This window comes from Ursus americanus, chromosome X (assembly GCF_024610735.1).
Source record: "Ursus americanus isolate L20-20 chromosome X, mUrsAme1.1.p, whole genome shotgun sequence".
Lineage (NCBI taxonomy): Eukaryota > Metazoa > Chordata > Mammalia > Carnivora > Ursidae > Ursus > Ursus americanus.
This window is the reverse complement of record NC_142164.1, coordinates 85636224-85655985: the sequence shown is the minus strand read 5'-3', so window position 1 is coordinate 85655985 and position 19762 is coordinate 85636224. Positions and strand designations below refer to the sequence as shown.

General features: G+C 44.6%; 1 protein-coding gene across 2 annotated transcripts in view; it reads right to left on the bottom strand.

Moving 5' to 3' along the window:
• Nucleotides 1-19762, bottom strand: part of EFHC2 (EF-hand domain containing 2) — a 186728-nt gene that overhangs the window by 21961 nt on the left and 145005 nt on the right. For both annotated transcript variants that reach the window (XM_087859368.1, XM_087859369.1), the window contains 2 exons: nt 9585-9782; nt 7782-7874 (listed from right to left, as the gene is read on the bottom strand). In XM_087859368.1, coding sequence (XP_087715494.1) covers nt 7782-7874; nt 9585-9782 — 291 coding nt within the window. The remainder of the gene's footprint in view (nt 1-7781; nt 7875-9584; nt 9783-19762) is intronic.

Here is a 19762-nt window from a genome sequence, read left to right as displayed (position 1 = left end):
GGGACATGGTGTGAGACTGAAAACAAGGGCTGTTTCAAAGCCTGAATAAAGCAGGGGTAGCCAGAGCGCCAAGTATCTTCTTCCATACTGTCCTCTTCCAGAGAAATTCAACTAAAAGAGTTTCAGTTGGCGGGGGGGGGGGGGGCTGAAGCATAATGGAGGGCAGAGGAGAGCATTACACACTGAACTCGAGCCTCTCAGCCCGTTTCCTTCCCCTTTCCCATTTCTAGAACACCAATAGCCATGCTTCAAGTAACCTCCTTTCCCCCATTCCACCCTCTCTCCTAGTCCAGCAGGAGAAGACAGGATTCTTCTTTTGATCCTCTGAATGGTCCCAGAAAGATCTCCAGATTCCAGCTTCAGGGGGGTCACCTAACGAAAATGAGGGCTAGGAGATGGGACTTGTGCAGTGAAACCCACCAGTCAACAAGATCCACCCCCCAAAAGCTTCCAACATTAAGGACAGAAGCCAAAACAGCAACAGAAAAAAAAAAAGGGGAAGCAGAAAAACAAATACAATTCAGGTTATAAAAGGAAAGAGGTGAGATAACAGTGGTACAGTATATCCATGAAAAAAGAACAGAAGATTACCAAAAAGGTTCATTCCGACTAAAATGTGCTCTTGGAATAAAACAAATCTGATAGTAGTAAATAGACCCAGTAGAAGAGGTGGGATATCACGTTAAGGAAATCCCTTGGTAAGTCTATCGTAATAACAAACAGAAAATTGGGGAAAGAAGAGATCCAAATCTGGGACATCCAAAATCTTAATGACAAGAGTTCTCAGAAGAGAAAAATGCGAATGGAGGGGAGGAAATTACTAAAAATTAATGGAAAGTTTCCTTGTACCAAAGGACAGAGTCTCCAGACAGAAGGGCCTATTAAGCATTAAACACAATGAATCTATAAACAGCCACACACGCAGACACACAAGGCGCCATCAGGAACTTCCAGAACACCAGGAACAAAGAGAAGATCCTAAGCGCAGCCAGAAAGAACAATAATGGGAATCAAAAGTATGTTAAATTCTCGAGCATCGTAACAGGAAGTTAGTAGCAGTGTCTAAAAATGAGAGACAGAAATAATAGAAACAGTAGTATGTGCGTGCTATTTAAATGTCAATAGAGATAGCTAGAAGGGCTGAGAGAGGCTACTTCTTGTGAATGGGTCTGGGAGGTGGGGAAGGATGTGGCTGGAAGCTACTCTTGTTGGACTAAACTTTTCAGAATTCTTTGAGAATTTTTTACTACGAGCATGTATCCGTCTGATATAAATACAAATTGAGAAAGCGGAAAAAGCAGATGAGAGACCTTGAAACGTGCTTTTCAAGGCGGTACACTCGTTACAAGTCAGACTTGAAAGGAAGGCGCGCCACTAGTTGGGAGCACGCTGGTGAGGAATTAAGTCTCCAGTCTTCCTCCCTGCTCCAAAGTTCTGCGCACAGCTTCCTCCCCCAGACCGCTGGTGGGGTGAGATCTGTCATGCCCTCCTCTGCTACAGAACACACACTAAATCTACTACACGCTATTGTTAGATGAGGTCGTGTGAGAGAGAGAGGATACAAAGGAGAGCTCCAGTTCTAAAGACAGTCCAAACTGGAGGCAGAGGAACCAGGGCAGGCAGTTTAGAGAGCTAGAAGGGCTTTACCATGAGGGGACTGGGAACACGTAGGTCAGTGCTTGCATTTACCCCTGGATACTGTCTCCCCAGTCACCCATCATGGCGTCCTCCCTGCCTCATGACCACAGGTCATTGTTTGCCAAATCCTACCCATCCTTCCAAAATATTTTGGAAAGGCCTCTGAATCATTTAGAAAATGTATCTTCTTGCTTCGGGGTCACGCTGTGCTTCTGATCAAAAAGGTTAGCTTCCTGATTCTGCACCTGAATCCCGTACTTTGCTCCTCTCCAAATGACATCTGGCTCTTGCTAAGACTCCGATCTATGGTCAAAGGATGAAGGAAATTTTCTGGAGGAAATTCTCTTGAAAACGCTGTGAAGGCAATTCCAAAGAAGAACTTTCTATGGTGACATTGTTGAAATCAGTGCAGAGTCTTTCAGGGTGACTGCCCTAAAGGGCAGCACTAATTCTGGCTTTTAAGTGTTTCTTCGCTTGTTAAAAAGTCAGCCTCCTTACTTTAAAGTCCCAGCCCACAGTGCTAAAGTGTTTTCCTAAAACCTCCATAAATTCTTCTTTCCCTTTGATACTTGGGCAAGCCACCATTTCCTTCCCTACACAAACTAAGGGACATGTTTGTGGAGGAAGAGGGAGGGAAGGCAATTTCTCTTTAGAGAATCAGGACCCCCAAGCACGCTTCTCGATGCCTTGCTAGGTGGGAGTTCTTAGAAACGAGGCAAAAGTGTCATTTGACGGGTGCTTGTGCTCCCCCTCCCAAAAATGATGAATGGCTTGAAAACTACAGAAGCCATCTATCTCCTTGCCACAGGGAATAAAGCCGGTCTGCTTTATTTCCACCATCTGTGGGGTAAAAGGTGCGGCAGCAGCTGTATTTGGCTGAAGAGTAACATGGCTTCCCCCTCTGCTGTGAAGGCCATCTCGTAACATGGGGGAATGGGCTGGGCGGCATGACCGGGGCGGAAGGGAGGGAGGGCAGTGAAGACATTTTTTTTTTTTTTTTAGTGAGAGAAAGAGAGAGAGGTGGGAGGAGAGAGGGGCAGAGGGAGACAAAGAGATAGAATTTTAAGCAGGCTCCACGTCCAGCACGAAGCCTGACTTGGGGCTCCATCTCACGACCTGAGCTGAAATCAAGAGTCGGATGCTTAACCGACTGAGCCACTCAGGCGCCCCTGTGAAGACACATTTTTGACTCACGCGATTGTGTTTGGTTTCAGTTCATTACCCAGCAAACCCAGGGGCGCACACTTGAACACCTGGTGAGATTCTTAAAGACCGGGACAGTTGAGAATAAACTAGAGTTCTTGGTGAGGCAGGTCAGAGCAATCAAGTATGCATCATATACAAGGTCGATGCTCTGCTGGTCCACGTGGATTTGGAATTTTTTAAAAATTTCTTAAAAACTACAAATCACCTTACATTTGAAAACACAGGAAGCATCTGGGAGGTGGGGCTTCTCTCTGCAGACTTCCCAGAGCACCAAACACCGCAACAGTAGCGACCACGCGGCCTGACCCTTGCCCTTCGGCCCCACTGCCAGGTATTGTTGGGTGAAATCACTGGAGTCCAAACCATGCCTCTGGGGTGGGGGGGGGGGCAGGGGGCGAGGCTGGGGAGAGTGTAACGAGATGATCTGAAAGCCCTGTTAACTTTTTCCATTTTAACTGATATTTCTGGACGAGGCACCAGCTCTCTCGGGAGGCCAGTTCTAAGGCATTCCATGGAGCCCAAACCAGCTGTAAAAGGCCAGCTTGGGGCAGAGCTGCTGGGGAAAGAGTTGCTCTTGAATTTCCAGTTGTTCCAAGTGTCGATTCATAAGGCCACAATTAGGGAAGGAGGCTACCTCTTTACTCCCCAGTCCCACGCAGAACACAGAATGGAATGATCTCAGAATACTCTCCACTTCCCAATGGTTTGAGAACCAGAATTTCTTGCTTATTAATACTGAGGAAACATTAAAAAATCCAAATGAGGGCTCGGAGGGGTTGAGTCCATTTACAAGGATCACATGGGTGGGACGCAGTAGAGTTGTTGGCAGAGCTCGGAGGCAGGTCTGGTGGATGTCAAGCCCGTGTTTTTCGCCCTGCCCTCCTCCCTGCCAGTGTAGGAGCACAGGACAAGTCTCTGGGGCTGCAGAGATGAATGGGCCATAGTCCCAATTCCCAGGAGCTCAGGTAGGGACAACTTAGGGAGCTCTAATTCCGTGAGAGACTCTTGGTCCACAGCGCCTCCCTCAGTGACAGAGCCCCTTCATATCTCAGCATCTGCGCTTACGAAGTGAGGAATCGTGTCCACCCTCAACTAGAACGTACCTTTCAATCTGCTCAAGGAGTGACAAAATATCCTTGGGCCCTTGGCACGATGTCAATACGGAGTGTCCGTCCCACTATCAATGTCTTACTCATTACTACTACTACTTAGAACGTTGAAGTCTGCCACCTTGCGCATTAGTGAAATGAACCTGATTGGTAAGTACGGGGAGCTCGTACCGGATACCACAGCACAAACCGGTGGAGGCGGGGGGGGTGAGCTCAGGTAACCGGATGTGAAAAGATTTTGAAGTCCTGCTCCCAGCTTGAGTTGTGCTAATAAGGAAAAGACCTCACTGAGTCACAAGGAAGATGGAAATGCAGGGGAGGGAACTCTTCCTAGCGAAACACGGGCGGGGGGGGGGGGGGCTAGGAGAAAACACACGAGTGACAATCGTGGTGTGAAAGAAATCGGCCAACCCTTTGGCCATATTGTTTTCCGTCTCCTGATTTCAAGGCCCACGGCGGGGCTCCCTGGCTGCTCAACAGCCGCCCAGCTGCAGCCCGTGGCAGGTAGCACCGCGCCTGGGCAGAGCGCACGGGGAGCCAAAACAAGAAGCGCCAGGCCTGCCTCCCGCAGGAGATGGCCCACGTCAGCGGGGCTCCGGCTGAGCGCGCCACGGGAGGGCTGTGCAGAAAGGGAGTCTGGTCACGGCTCTGGAAAGCCCTGTGGAGTCTGTGGGGAGCACTAAGAATGCAGGATATAAATGTAAGCTGCAGGCTGATGGGTCCATTAGGAATTAGGGCCCTCTTTGAAAGGAATCTGTGGAGATGATGCAAAACACCAGGCATGTGACCCAAATCGCGGCAGGGCATATTGGAGGGAGAGGGGACTGGGAATGAGACATTTTCTAATCTGACTAGTGTGAAGTTTCCCCTCAGTTGGGAGCAGGGTCACGGCACAAGGAGAGGCAGAGTTAGACTGAACACAGTCTGCTCAGCAACTCAGAGGGATGACCTCCCGCAAGCTAAGCGGGGCGTGGAGGCGCGCTGAGCCTGGGACGTCTTCGAAGCGAGCTGCGGAACAGTCTTTCTGCCTTTCATGTCAAATCGTAAAGGCGAAGACAAAACAGTCTGCTGAGAAAAGGAGACTCGGATGACGACTTGGTGGCCTCGGTGTTGGAGAAGAAACATCTAGGTCCTCCAGAGGCCAAGCTCCCACATCACTGGACTTTCCAGGACAACTCATCCCTGGGGCCGTAAGAGATAATCTAATAAATATCCGCAGCTTCCTGACTGGAGACAGCTTAATGTGCGAAACGCCTTCAGATCCAACTGTTTGAAAACAAGGCTTCCTCTATGTAGAAGGACGCAAGTTTCTTCCAGTTCATTTCTAAGTCAGAGTGTGTGGTCTGTGGTCCCTGACTTCAGCTTCTCCCCTAGGCCCCAGTCACCACTTAGTACCAGGTGCTGTACTGGGTACTTTATATATGTTATCTCAAGCCACCCTCAGAACTGCCTGGAAGTAGGTATGTCATTTCAGAGGTAAGGAAATGGAGGTTTGGGCAGGTCAAAAATCTTGCACAAGGGGCGCCTGGGTGATGCAGTCGGTTAAGCATTTGACTCTTGTTTCAGCTTAGCTCGTGATGTCAGGGTTGCGGGATCGAGCCCCCCATCGGGCTCTGCGTTCAGTGGGGAGCCTGCTTGAGACTTTTTCTCCCTCTCCCCCTGCCCCTCCTGCTTGTGCGCTCTCTCTAAGGTAAATAAATCTTTTAAAAAATCTTGCACAAGATCACACAGCTAGCAGGTGGATTCAAAGAATACAAGAGACAAGTCAGGGGTGAAACTCAAGATCTGACAACCCACTGGTTGTTTAAAGGTGGTCAATCAAACAGGTTGAAAGCAGGTCTCTATATCTGAATCGATCAGATATTAAGTCGTGAATCTTTGTTACAAGGTAAGAGACAAAAAGAGAAACACAGGGTTGTGAGAACCCTTTGGAGGAGATAATCACTGCCAGCCAAGTGAATCTAAGAGGGCTTCCTGGATGAGGTGCTACCTGAAATTAGAGGAAGAGCAAGCTTTCAGCAGGTGAAGAAAACTGGAAACTATTTTCTACTGAAGAAATAGCAAGAGAAAAGGCAAAAAAAAAAAAAAAAAGTAGAAAGCAGGAGGTATACATGTGAAATGCTAAATAGCCCATATAGAGGAGTGCCTGGGTGGCTCGGTCGGTTAAGCATCCGACTTGATTTCAGCTCAGGTCATGATCTCAGGGTCATGAAACTAAGCCTGCATCAGGCTCTGTGCTGGGCATGGAGCCTGCTTAAGATTCTCTCTTTCCCTCTCCCTCTGCCCCTCCCCCTGCTCACACTTGCTAAATAAACAGCCCATGTAGCTTTGGGAATGTGATGACTGAAGAAACCGGGCTCCTAGGCCTGCCTATTGCATCTCAAGTCTTTTACACCAGGATGACCTACTTATCCCTCACACTGATGCCAGCAAATAAAAGCAAATTGAGCTGATAGTCCAGAAAATAACCCTAGGTCAATCCAATGGACACATCCAATGGGGTTGGCCCTCCTGAGTCCCCTTCTGATTCTTCAGACCCTAGTTCTCCCGCATGGGATTTAGTTTTATCTGTTCCTTTTGTCTCAGATGAGGACGCCCCACTCCAGCCCCTGCTTGACGACGACGTTCCAACTGACAACCCTAAGCCTCCCAATGGAGAAGGGGGAGAAGGAGTTCAAAAGTAATGGTTTTGGTCTTTCCTTAAGGAGCAAAGGGATTTACGGAAAGATTGTGAGCAGAAGAGCAGCACTATGACATTTTTGTGCTTGGAGGGTATTAACCTGCTATATGTAAAGATGGATTTAAACATTTAGAGACTGGTGGAAGAAAGACCAATATGGAGGCCCTGTAATAGTCAAGAAGAAATGTGGGTCAGAACAAGAGGGAAGATAGTAGGAATGGGGAGGAAAGAGTGGATGCAAGCAACAGGAAGGAGGTAGAATTGTCAAGACATTCTTATCTACTGGCTATTTGCAGACAGTAATTCAAAATGGTTAGAAGCTGGGGATGTACGTTTGAAAGGTTCGAGGATTAAGTCACAGCTCTTCTTAGAAGACCATGTGACCTTGGGCAAAACACCTCATCTCTCTAAACCTCAGCATCCTCAGGTAAGGTGAGAGGATAACAGTTGCAATTCACGAAGTTGTTCTCACAAAGCCAGTGAGGTGAGGCCTTCAGAGCAATGACGAAAATGCCTAGAACACAGTCCAAAATGTCAGCATTACCAAGATAGGGGAGTCAGAGGTGGGGCTGGGGATAAAACCATAGGAAGCAGAAAAGATGACCAGTGCCTGCCTATCTAGGAGGGTAGTGCCAGGAAGTGAAAAGTAAACGTTCCACAGGAGGGCCAGGTGTTCTAGAAAGCACTTCACTGTGCTTTCCTCCTGCAACATCCTGATCTTCACACTTTACCTCTGGTGCTCTAGGAGGACAGAGCCCTGTGCTAAGAACACTAGGCCCCCTTCCTGCATGTCTTCAGCCAGCAGGGACCACTGCTTTGAGAAACCCGCCCTGAACCTTAGATCTAACACCCTCATAACCAATGAAGTTAGACATCTTCATTTTGTCCCAGGAACCCGTGTATAGATATGCGTGTGTGTCTTCGCGTTAAAAAGATAAAAGAGCGCTTCATAATAGGCTAACATTCAAAATCATGCCCAACTTTTCCTTTGGTAACACTTACTTATATGGAGGTGTGTCATCAATAATATAATCAGAGCAGTCAAGGGTAAAGCAAGGAAAAGTAAAGGTCAAGGTACAACCGGGAATAGTCCCCCCCCAACAAAAATATGCAGGACAAACCCCATGAAGGGTGGAGCTCTCCCTTACCCGGACAGTATGGATCCCAGAAGATCATCAGTCAAAGGTAACCTGGAGGACTTGCACAGCCTTTTGATGTCTTTGCTGGGTAATACTTTCTTTCTGCATTAAAACAAAGTAAACAGGTCTTTATATATTTTGGGTCTCTCGAGTAACAATTACATGCTATAGGAAAGAAAACACAGCCGCGTCCTAAAAATCTGCACAGGGAAATGCGTATGAAAACTGGTATTGGAATTCACGGTAAGGAAAAACAGTCATATTGCATTTCACCAACTTTTTCCATCTCAGAAGTTACCAGATTCTGTCCTTCCAAAGGCTTTCCATCAAGATTCAGACTCTTGGTTGGTGATAGTACAGGGTATTAAGGCTGCAGCCATGAGCGTTGCTCTAAGTAACCGATCTGCATTCTTGACCACTAGTCAAAACTGGTTCTGATATCTGAAAACATCTCTTAATTTGACAGGCATCTAGAGCCTCCAACACAAGTATTGAATGACTTGAGGGTGTTTTTCTAGTCTTTTCCTTGGACCCAAACCTTGTAACCTTGAAGCCCCACCTGGGGCTTCAACATTCACCTCAATTTTGTCAGATGGTTTCTCCAGAGCAGCTCAACAGCCATTTTCAACCCAGCCTGCCAGGGGCACAGAAATGCTTGTCCAGTGTTCTCATTCAGCCAGTGTTCTTCCAGGCACCAGGCAAAATCAGAACCAACAGGAAGGAAAGTGAGTTGCTTTATTCACAGGGAGCTGATAAGATGATGAGAGAATGTTTATGTCTAGAACTGAGGCCTGTCAGATCTGGAAGAACCTCAGAGCTGTCTGATCAAGCAGCCCCATCATTCCCAGGAGGTGTTCCTTTAGTGAAGGAGGGTCACACTTCTCACCCTGGGCAACGGGTACCACCAGGTGGAAGGCGGGGCCAGGGTCACACAAAGCTCAGCCCATACAGCCTCTGCAGGCTCAGGAAAGCTTTAAGAGTCAAGGAAAAATACCATCTTTACAAAAACTCAACAACAATGTATTATGGATTAGGGGGAAAAATCATGTTTGTCATGAAGATAAACTATAGGACCTTTACAGATCTTTAGGGTGTGCAGCTGGTCACTTGGGTACAAACTTTAGGGATGATGGGAGGGGTCATGGGGCAAAGAAATATCAGTGGTATGTAGTAACCAAGGCTAGAGTTAGGACTAAGATTTTCTAATACCCGGTGAATGTTCCCCCCCCCCCCCCAATATCAGGTCTGTGGGTAAGATGAACACCAAAACATATTAAGATAGGGCTCCAGTTTATAAAAATGATGTAATAAAGCACAACAGAAACATGGCAAATATACTAGAAATTGATTATGCTGAGCTTTGTTATTTTCAAGAAGTAATTTCAAAGAAATTCTATATATGGTTTACTTGTAAATCCCCTGTTCTCCGTATTAGAAAAGACACATTTATAAATCCCAGTTATCACTAAACAAATGTAAAAAGAAGAAATCTCAGAATTAAACCTTCTAGCACCTGGATTTATTATGTTTCAGTGGAAAGCCTCTAGAAACCAATTAAAAGGAAATGGAAAGGGGCATCTTATTTTTTTGAAGATAAAGGGCCTTCCCTATTTCATCAACAAACAAAGCTCACCATCGAAATATTGGTACCCAAACACTTTTCAAAAATGATTTAAAGTACATTTGCTATATAGTGGAGTATGATGGGACATCTCAATGTTCCTTCTGCCTTGGATAAAATATAAATTCCTTCATTACTCAGGTCCGCAGAGCCTTAAATGATTTACTAAAATCGACAAAATAAAAGCTTACTTTTCTCGATCTTCGTATATGCAAGTAGCAATGAGTCTTTCAAAATTCTCAAAAGTGTTTTTCTTGAGCTGTTCATGGGCCTGTGCCATTAGCACATTCATATCAGGACGCGTGTCCTCGGGCACCTGGTAGTGACGTGCAAGGGTTATAACTTCATGCTCTGTGAGTTTCCCAACAGTTAGACTCATTATTATGTCTCTGTAAAGAAAATGAGAAATCACCCATGAAATTACATCTAAGAATATTTTACTCTCTATTAAAAATGTCCAAATTCTGGGGTGCTTGGGTGGCTCAGATGGTTAAGCGTCTGCCTTCAGCTCAGGTCATGATCTCTGGGTCCTGGAATCGAGCCCCATGTCGGGCTCCTGGCTCAGCAGGGAGTCTACTTTTCTATCTCCCTCTGCCTCTCCCCCTGCTCATGCTCTCTATCTGTCTCAAATTAATAAATAAAATCTTTTTTAAAAAATCCAAATTCCATCTTATAAAACTTTCATCAACTGCACTGAGGACAGGTGACTATTTTTCTTTAATTTAACTCCTACTTCACTTAGGAGCAGCAGGAAGACACCAGGGCCAGAAGGGGAAACCATAAGCACTGTAGTTTCTAAATAAAATGGCATCTTGCCCAGAGTCAAACTTCTACCAGATAACAGCCTGCAACCAGAAAGTAAATCTTTCAAAGTCCCTGAATGGTCAAAAAACCTGTCACCAAATACATGATTTCATTCAATGCCTATTAATCTTACTTTACACAGAAGAGTAACAGACTTGGGGTTCTGGCTTCTCAGGGTATAAAATTTATAAATCAGCACATTCGAAATCAGAAATCAGCACTTTCGAGTTGGAGAAAGCAATTAGAAACATTTCTGCAGTAGAAACGAAAACTGACACACCCTGCCAGTGAGAAAAAAGTGAGAGAAAAGAGTAAAAATTGAAGAGCTGTGTAGAGGAACAGTTGTCTGAGTCTTTCGAAGGCAAATGGCATTAAAATTATGCGGCAGAGCTAAAAAAAACAAATGACAGCAATGACATGTTAATGATGAGGACTCAAAGCCTAACAAATTGGCAGGATTGTTTTCAATATATTCTCTGTATCAAAGCTATAAACCATGCGGCCCGTGTTAAGAAAGAAGTACATCAAAATAGTTAAAACGCCAACTGTTACAGTGGTTACATGAATGAGCTTCCGCCATCCAGAGAATCGACTTACTGAGAATAATTCAGTTCCCAAGAATCCCAGCTAAGTGACGGAAGACAAGATTTTATTTGCTCTTTGGCTGTAGACCAGTCTTTTGGAATAATGGCTTTTAGTTCTTTAATGTATTTTTTTTTAAGATTTTATTTATTTCTTTATTTGACAGAGAGATAGAGAGCATAAGTAGGCAGAGCGGTAGACAGAGGGCGAGGAAGAAGCAGGCTCTGCACTGAGCAGGGAGCCCGACATGGGGCTCGATCCCAGGACGCTGGGATCATGACCTGAGCCGAAGGCAGCCACTTAACCAACTGAGCCACCCGGGCGCCCGTTTTATGTATTTCGTGTCAATATCACGATCACAGAAGATCTCTGAGCTCTTCTCGTCAAGAATTTCCCTAGACAGAGTGTAGGAAAGCCCACATCGGAAGAAATTGCATTTCACCTATATCCACTTCTCAGGGTTTCTGGGTTTTTTTTGTTGTTGTTGTTTTGCTTTTATTATTTTTTTTTAATGGGAAATGAAGACCAAATTCAACCAAAAGGACCCCACAATTCCATCAGGTCGGTCTGGGTCAGACAATCAATCAGTAACATTAGCTGGGGGCTCACTGTGTGGTAAACACTGTACAGTCACTTTGGCATCCGAGCTTTTCAGAGTCTATAACTTATTACAGCCATCCCAATACGCACAGATGAGCTCTCAATGCCACAAACCGGGAGGGCCACTTGAATGAATTGAATAACAATAACCCTTGACATTCACAGAGTACTAGCTAGGTGCGAGGTCCTGTGCTGCCAGGGACTTCTGGCATGGACCACCTCCTCTGGCCTAGAGGATAAGGACTAGTATTCTTTTTTAAAAGATTTTGTTTATTTATTTGACAGAGCGAGAGTGCATGCAAGCAGGGGCGACAGCAGAGGGAGAAGTAGGCTCTCTGCTGAGCAGGCAGCCCCATGCAGGGCTCAGTGCCAGGACCCTGGGATCATGACCTGAGCCAAAGGCAGATGCTTAACCCACTGAGCCATCCAAGCACCTTGGTAGGGACTATTATTATCCCCATTTTATAGATGAGAATACAGAGGCACTGAATATGCCCAACATCCCGAAAGCCAGAATGAGAACCCCTGCAGTCTGGCTCCAAAGCCCATGCCCTTGCATACTCTTCCATCCCTCTTCTGTTGGGACACAGAAGACAGAATGAGTGCACGGAGTGGGGCTCAGTCAGGGAAAGTTGCCTAAAGGTGGTGGGTTTTGAGCTGTTTACAGACCTCAACTCCCTTTACTGTCTGTGACCTCTGCTTTGCGAGCTATCACTGATCAGCATAAATAAGGAAGAGAAAATAATTTCAGAAACCCTGAGTCACCAACCATGAGAGAAGACTAAGTGACCACAGAGGAACCAATTCGACGAAAGCCCTTGGCTCATTTAGAATACCAGTCGTGGAATAATCAGTCACGACACGTGCATAAAATGGAACACTATGCAACCATGAAAAGTATGTTATTGATTGGTATTTACTGGTATGAAAGGTGCCCATGCTTTATTGATAAATATATGATCCCAGTGAAACTGAACATACTTGTACCTATATATTCATGGGTGAAACAGGGGATGGGGATTAAGGAGGGCACTCGTCGTGATGAGCACTGGGTGATAAACAGAGGTACTGAATCACTCTATTGTACACCTGAAACTAATATGACACTGTATGTTAACTAACTGGAATTTTTAAAAAAGATTTTATCTATTTACTTGAGAGAAAACAAGAGCAAGAGAGAGAGAGGGAGAGCGGGCTCCCCGCTGAGCAAGGAGCCTGATGTGGGACTTGATGCCAGGACCCTGGGATCATGACCTGAGCCGAAGGCAGACGCTTAACCAACTGAGCCACCCAGGTGCCCAACTAACTGGAATTTAAATACAAACTTAAAACAAAAAAAAGACGAAGGATACATGCCAAAACTTCGACAACATTATCCCTGATCGCTGAGATTTCTTTACGTAGACACACGTGTATATATGAGAGTTTCTGCTTTTCCTGAACTTTTATAATAAACAAATATTACTTTCATCATCATAAAAAAACCCATCTGAAAGCTTTTTCCTTTTGAGGGTAGAAACAGTGTGAAGAAGGATAAGTGGCACACTCCCAAGGACAAAGGAAAAGAACGTGTGCAGCAGTAACTAGAAACTTTCCACATACTTTTAACCAAACTTATTCTAGCACCCCCAGGTCATAAAAGTTTATTTTCCTTTTCATTGGATAAACTGAAGTTGTCTTGGCCTCGCTGCAGTTAAAATTTCTATCTGCTGGATCTCTGCAGGCTTGGGTCTTAAACAGCGCAGTATCCCACTGCTTCCGATGTCTTTACGTGAGGGTTTCAAACAAGCTGCCCCAGACTTACAACTGTCCCCAGTCACATGGGATGCCAGGGGCCCCTGAGCTGACACTGGTGTGGCCGGTGTGCCCATTGTCCTCATGTGAGGCAGGGTCCCGGGACTGGGGATCCCAACCAGGAAGCGTAAGACTTGTCCTGCCGAGCTCAAGTGGCCGCCATTACTTTGCCCCGCCTTTGCCATGTGCCCCTTCTTTAGGATTCACCCCGCCTGGTCAAACTTGAATGGGCTTCACCGAGAACCAGGGATCGTCTTCACCCCGCCTTTTTTTGGATTGTGGTAAAACAGCCGGGACATACGATGCACCACGGGTGGCATTTAGCACATTCACAACGGTGGGCAATCACCACGTCTTGTCTCTTTCAAAACATTCTCATCATCCTGAAGAAGCTAGTCACTGTGCTTTCTTCCTTCCTCCCTGCCCCCTCCCCACCTGGCAACCACTAATCTGTTTTCCATCTCTGCAGATTTGCCAATTCTGGATATTTCCTAGAAACGGAGTCATAGAGTATTGTGTTTTGTGTCTGGCTTTTCCTGCTTGGCATAATGATGTTTTCACGTTCACATCCATGTTGTAGCATGTATCAGTACTTCGTTCCTTTTTGGGGCTGAATAATATACCATTGTATGAATGTACCACATTTTGTGTACCCATTCATGCATCGATGGACATTTGGGTTGTTTCCACCTCTGGGCTCTTGTGAATAGTGCTGCTATGAACATTCAGGTACAAGTTTTAGTTTGAAGGCCTGTTTTCCATTTTGGGGGTATATCCCCACAGCAGTAAAACTGCTGGGTCACTTAGGAAATCTGTATTTAACCTACTGAGGACCCACCAAACGGTTTTCTGCATATTCTGTTTTTGCCAGCAGCAGCCACGGAAACAAAGATCCAGCTTCCATCACACATAGCCCTTCCTCACTTAAACCTTCAGAGCGAACCTGAAATATGTTCTGAGAGCAACATCTGAACTTCGTGCTTCCCTCCCCTTCATTTAGAGGAGATGAAAATTCATTTTAAAAAGGAGGTTTTGTCGTATTGATCTGCTACTCTGTGATTAGTAGTGCTAATCTTAAAAACTCAAAATGGCAATCATCTTTGCCTTTACTCAACATCGTACTATGTCCCTGGCAATAATATTTTATATGGAGCATCACAGTATTATTTAGTTAATCTTTTAAGGGATGCTGCCATGACTTTCTCTCAGTTTTTGTCATTAAAGTCGTAAGAGTCAAAAAATAATGCCAAACTGCTCAAGGGTATTGAAGTAACCAGGCAGAATTCTGAAACATGAAATGCTAAGCAGTTTTACAAGACAAAATTCCATTAAAGTCACCCACTCGTGTAACAATGAATAAAAACTTCATTTTAAAGCTCTGAATCTCAGGGTATTTTCCTACACATTGAATCGGTAAAGTCTAAGCGAGAACTTTCCCACCAACTAAAAAAAATTAGCTTCAACGTAAACAAGGGCTCAAGAATTGAAGCTTTGGGCTCTAAGGTTTACAAGAAAATCTGGTTGAGCCTAAATTAAACCAAGCAACAATTCTTTTTTTTTTTTAAAGATTTTATTTATTTATTGGACAGAGAGAGAGACAGCGAGAGAGGGAACACCAGCAGGGGGAGTGGGAGAGGAAGAAGTAGGCTCCCAGTAGAGCAGGGAGCCCGATGCGGGGCTTGATCCCAGAACCCTGGGATTACGCCCTGAGCCGAAGGCAGACGCTTAACGACGGAGCCACCCAGGCGCCACCCAAGCAGCAATTCTGATGACAATTTACTAACCAGAAGCCAGGCATACTTACTCACATCCTACACTCCCTCGGGTTTTCTCTTGTACTTGCAGGCCTAAGCTGCCCGTGCGGCACAGAAAAGCCAGCCTTTCCTCACTGACATCCCAGCCTGCCAAACTGTCGGACTAGTGCATTGCCAGACAGTGAGTAGAGGGTGGCAGAGACAGCCGGTAGAGTATGTGTCAGAGGAAGGAGAGATGGTAAGATGCATCAAAGTGGGGCCAGGACAAATGTCTGACCAACCAGATTTTGCTACCAGCCTCACCACAGTTCAAAACCACTTATGTTCTCACTGGAGAACAAGGTCACGATATACGGCCACTTCATCTGGACAGTGCCCAGACGGGCAGTACCCCAGGGAGGACATCTACAGACTTATGGTATAAATGGTGTCCTCTGGAATTGTGTGACATGGTGGCCTTGCCAGAGAAGCCAAAGAACTCCAAAGAAAAGGGAAACACGAGGTCAACCCCAGACTAAGAAAATCACCTACTCTAGCCTAGGTTGTAAAACCTCTTTGCAATTGGGAGGTGGTGTGGTTTAGTGGGCAAAGTAGGAGCTTTGGAATTACACAGACCTGGATTAACATTCCAGCCCCACTAATTGACTAATGAATAGGAACTCTGGTAAATCACTTCACTTCTCCGAAGCTCTGTCCCTTACCTGTGAAACTGGACAAGACCATTTGCTTTGTCGGTCACATCACGCTTCTCTCCGAACCCTCTGAGGGCTTGCCACCTCTCCGGAAGTAGAACCCAAAAGGCTCATGATGGGATGTCTGACAGGATGTCCCCTTTTCTCTCTCTTGGGCCTCATCCCCTCTTTCCCTCTGTATCTGCCGTACTGCACTCCTCACTTTTCCTCAAACAAGCCAGGTACCTTCCAGCTTTAGGATCTCCACCCTGGCTGCTCCCCCTACCCAGAAGGCTCTTCCCCAAGACAGCTACACAGTTTGGTCCTTCACCTCCCGTTGGGCATCTTCACATCTGCTTGGGTGGCATCTTCTCCGTAAGGCCTTCTCTGAGCATTCTTTTTAAAAACGTGACCCCTCCCTCCACTAGTCTGGCATTCCCTAACCCCTTCTCTGCTTTCTTTTCCTCAGTGGCATTTATCACACGCCAACCTGGTGTATCATTTACTTTCTTATTCTGTATATCGTCTTTGTCCCCCAACTAGAATGTAAGCTCCACAGAGGACAGGGCTATTTTGTTCACTGCTGAATCTCCAACACTTTAAATAGGCCCCTGGAACATAGTAAGCACTCTCTAAGAAGTAGTTGGCTGAATAAATGAAAACCGAGGGGTAAGCTAGCAAGGTATAAAAAACATTTAGCATTAGTGCCTGGAACCAGGAATGCCCAATAATGATAACACTTTGTATTACTCTCATCATCCCACAATGGAGATAGTTTCAAGTTGTAGTAAACTGAAAGAGTTACTTCTCTTAAGCAAGTGTATCTTAGAAAAATGTGAAATGTTTCTGATGACTAAAATCACAGAATTTATCCGCAGAATGTTAAAGGAACATGGTACGCTTGTTTTAATTAGTCTTATACAGGATTAAGTCTGAAGTGGTAAAGTAAATAAGCTCCAGGTGTGCCTTTCTTTAGATAATGTATATATTTGAGAAGCTGCACAAATGCTTAATTCTTAGAAATCAAATTAGGTGCCCGCCTTTCATTCTCTGTTACATATAAAGATCCTCTATCCTCCTTTCGGTCATTTCTTAAATTGGCAATGGCACCTAACACCTAGCTTTAAATTCCTCTGATTCCTGTCAAGTTCTTAATGACAAGCAAGCCAGTGGACTCTGAAATAAGTCCTCTGGAAACTAAAGAATCTTTTGACGGTATCGTAATTACTGCCAAATTCATCTGCGTTGTAAATTGATTTTTTGATATGTTTTCTCCAAGAGAAGTACATCTGCATTGAAAATCACTGACCCTGTTTTCTTACTTCAACTGTAAGCAGGCTTCTAGTTTTCTCTCTGTTGCTGTTCTAATCTTCATTTCACATCAAATACTATGGTTTTTCCTGTTTTGACATGTAGTGGAATGTACATGGTAATTTTTATTTATTTAGTTTGAAATCCAGTATGTCTTAGTGCACCCGACTCTGGGGCTGTTTAAGTGTAGCCAAACAAAAAATGAGATATTCTCATGTAGTTAAGAGCAATTGCTGTGTATTATTAACAATATTCCTCATAGAGGTGCAATTTGAGAAACCCCTAAAAGCCACTCCTCTATCATTCTTCTACAATTTGGTATAACGCCATTCAATTAACATTTAAAGAGGCTAGGACAACAGTGTTTTTTGGGTTTTTGTGTGTTTTAAATTATGTCAAGATTTTTTGGTAGCAGCAAATGAAAAGTGTGGATGATGGTGCTTAACTTGCAATGTGGGCAGAAAGGAATGAATATTCATTCCATTTATAAGCAAAGCTTTTCATTTTCTAGCACCTTCCTTTTGGCTAACACCCATCCTGTGTTCAAGGATAATTTGGCTCCAAGCCAACCTCACTTGTTTGGCTCTTTGTTTTTAACTCTTTCTCACTGGTTGCCAGATGTTTTATTAGAGGCCATCCTGGGCCCTGAGACAATGGGGCGGGGGCCAGGACCTTACAAGGAAGGCCACCCCATATAAGCCCACAGGTATTTACTGATCAAACAATGGGCTCAACAAGACTAGGTCTGTGCCCTTCAGGTGCTTACAATCAATTCAGTAATTCAAAACTTACTAATATCGAAACGTACCAAATAAAATATAATCAGTCCTAATTCTTCCTGAACACACACTCTAAAATATAGAATTTATTGGCTTTACTCCATTAAAAAAGGAACACATGTCTAAATACAGAGAATTTGGTTAATAATAAAACCAAGAAAAAAAGCCATACACATTTCCACTGCCCAAATACAACCAAGTAATTAAGCGTTTGGTATACTTCACGGTCTCTCTTCTGTGCATGGGTATTTAATTGCCTTTTCTTTTTCTTGATATCTGTGAACATATTTTATGGCCCGCTTTTTTTTTTCATTTAACTAGTACATTTCCTGTTATCACATAGTCTTCTGAAACGAAAATGCTAAACCATCCTGTTATTGGACATTTTGTGGGCTTTTCTCAAATTTTTATGTAAGTAATGTCATAATGAACGTCTTCATGTGTAAACATTTGTCTGCATTTAAAATGATTTCCTTTGACCACAGAGGAAGGAAGAGACTGGCTGACTTGTGTTATAGGGTGGGGAACGGGCAGCAGAGCAATATTGAAAGACAGACAGAAGCAGTGATCTTTTTTTTTTTCCCCCTTTGGCTTGCTTACTCACAAAGTAATTTTGAAAAACTATGTATCCTCCTCACACATTTTTTCAGTTGACATCTAAAATACATTTTTTTTCTGTTTAAAAGTATAAATATGTAAATAAAATGAAATAATTTCCTTTGGACAGTGTCCCAGAAGTACAATCAGGTGGGTGAAGAAAAAGGACATTTAAAAATTTTTTGATACACGGCATTAAGTTGCTTTTACCCTCCCAGCAGCAATGAGAGAGAGTCCACGGGAATAGATAGTAATCATTTTTAAAAGTGTTCCCTAATTTCACAGGTAAAAATGATGTCTCATTTTAATTAATAGTGATTTGATTACTAATAAACTTGACCATGTCTTATGTGCTAAGAAATTGTCTATCTCCTATTGTGTTCTTTCTAAACATGTCCTTACCTATGGATTCATTCATTCACTCGACAAAGGCTAATTGAGAACTTACTCCATGGTGGGCAATATCAACTGTTAGAGCGCGAGAGAGGAATGGACTAGATTCGATCCCCAGCCCTCAATGACCGCACCCTAAATTTCGTCACAGACCAAAAGGAAAACCAAGTCAACAAAGTAAAAAAAAAAAGGGGGGGGGTCTGCAATAAAGATATGTCTAGAAGCTTAGAGAGAGTACCCCCACATCCGGTCTGGCACATATATACACGTAGGGGGAATCAAGAAGGCTTCATAACACAGGTGGTAATGGAGCAGAGGCTGAAGATGAAAGACAATTTAGCAGTCAGAGAAGTAGGGCAAGGAGGGGAAGGAAGTTGGAGGAATGGGAGAAAGAACGGTACCCTTAAAGATCAAGGAGAACAAGAGGATGGCACATCTGAGAGCCGTACAAAGTATTAATAACAGGAGCTCACGTTTACCAAGGGCTTGGTGCTGGCGTTCAGACGGTTCTACTGAACCGTGCTGTCAGACTGCATAAGGTGGTTAACTATATACTCATGTTTATGCATGATGGTGTCCTTTAATCCAACTGCTTCATAAACAGGAGCTCACCTCTCCCACAGCAGCCCTTTAAGCAGGAACTTTAATTATCCCCATTTTATTTTTTATTTATTTTTTTTAAAGATTTTATTTATTTATTTGACAGAGAGAGAGAGACAGCCAGCGAGAGAGGGAACGCAAGCAGGGGGAGTGGGAGAGGAAGAAGCAGGCTCATAGCGGAGGAGCCTGATGTGGGGCTCGATCCCATAACGCCGGGATCACGCCCTGAGCCGAAGGCAGACGCTTAACCGCTGTGCCACCCAGGCGCCCCTCCATTTTATTTTTTTTAAGATTATTCATTTGAGAGCAAGAGCTTGAGGTGGGTGGGGGGCAGAGGGAGAGGGAGATGCAGACTCCCAACTTAAAATAGCAGCAAAACCAAACCTCTTTCTGCCTGGCTAAATGGCACCCATCCACCTGGCAAAGCAGTCGCCCTCCCCAGCCTTGTGATAGCAAGGAGCGACAGTAGTGGTGTCTGACAGTG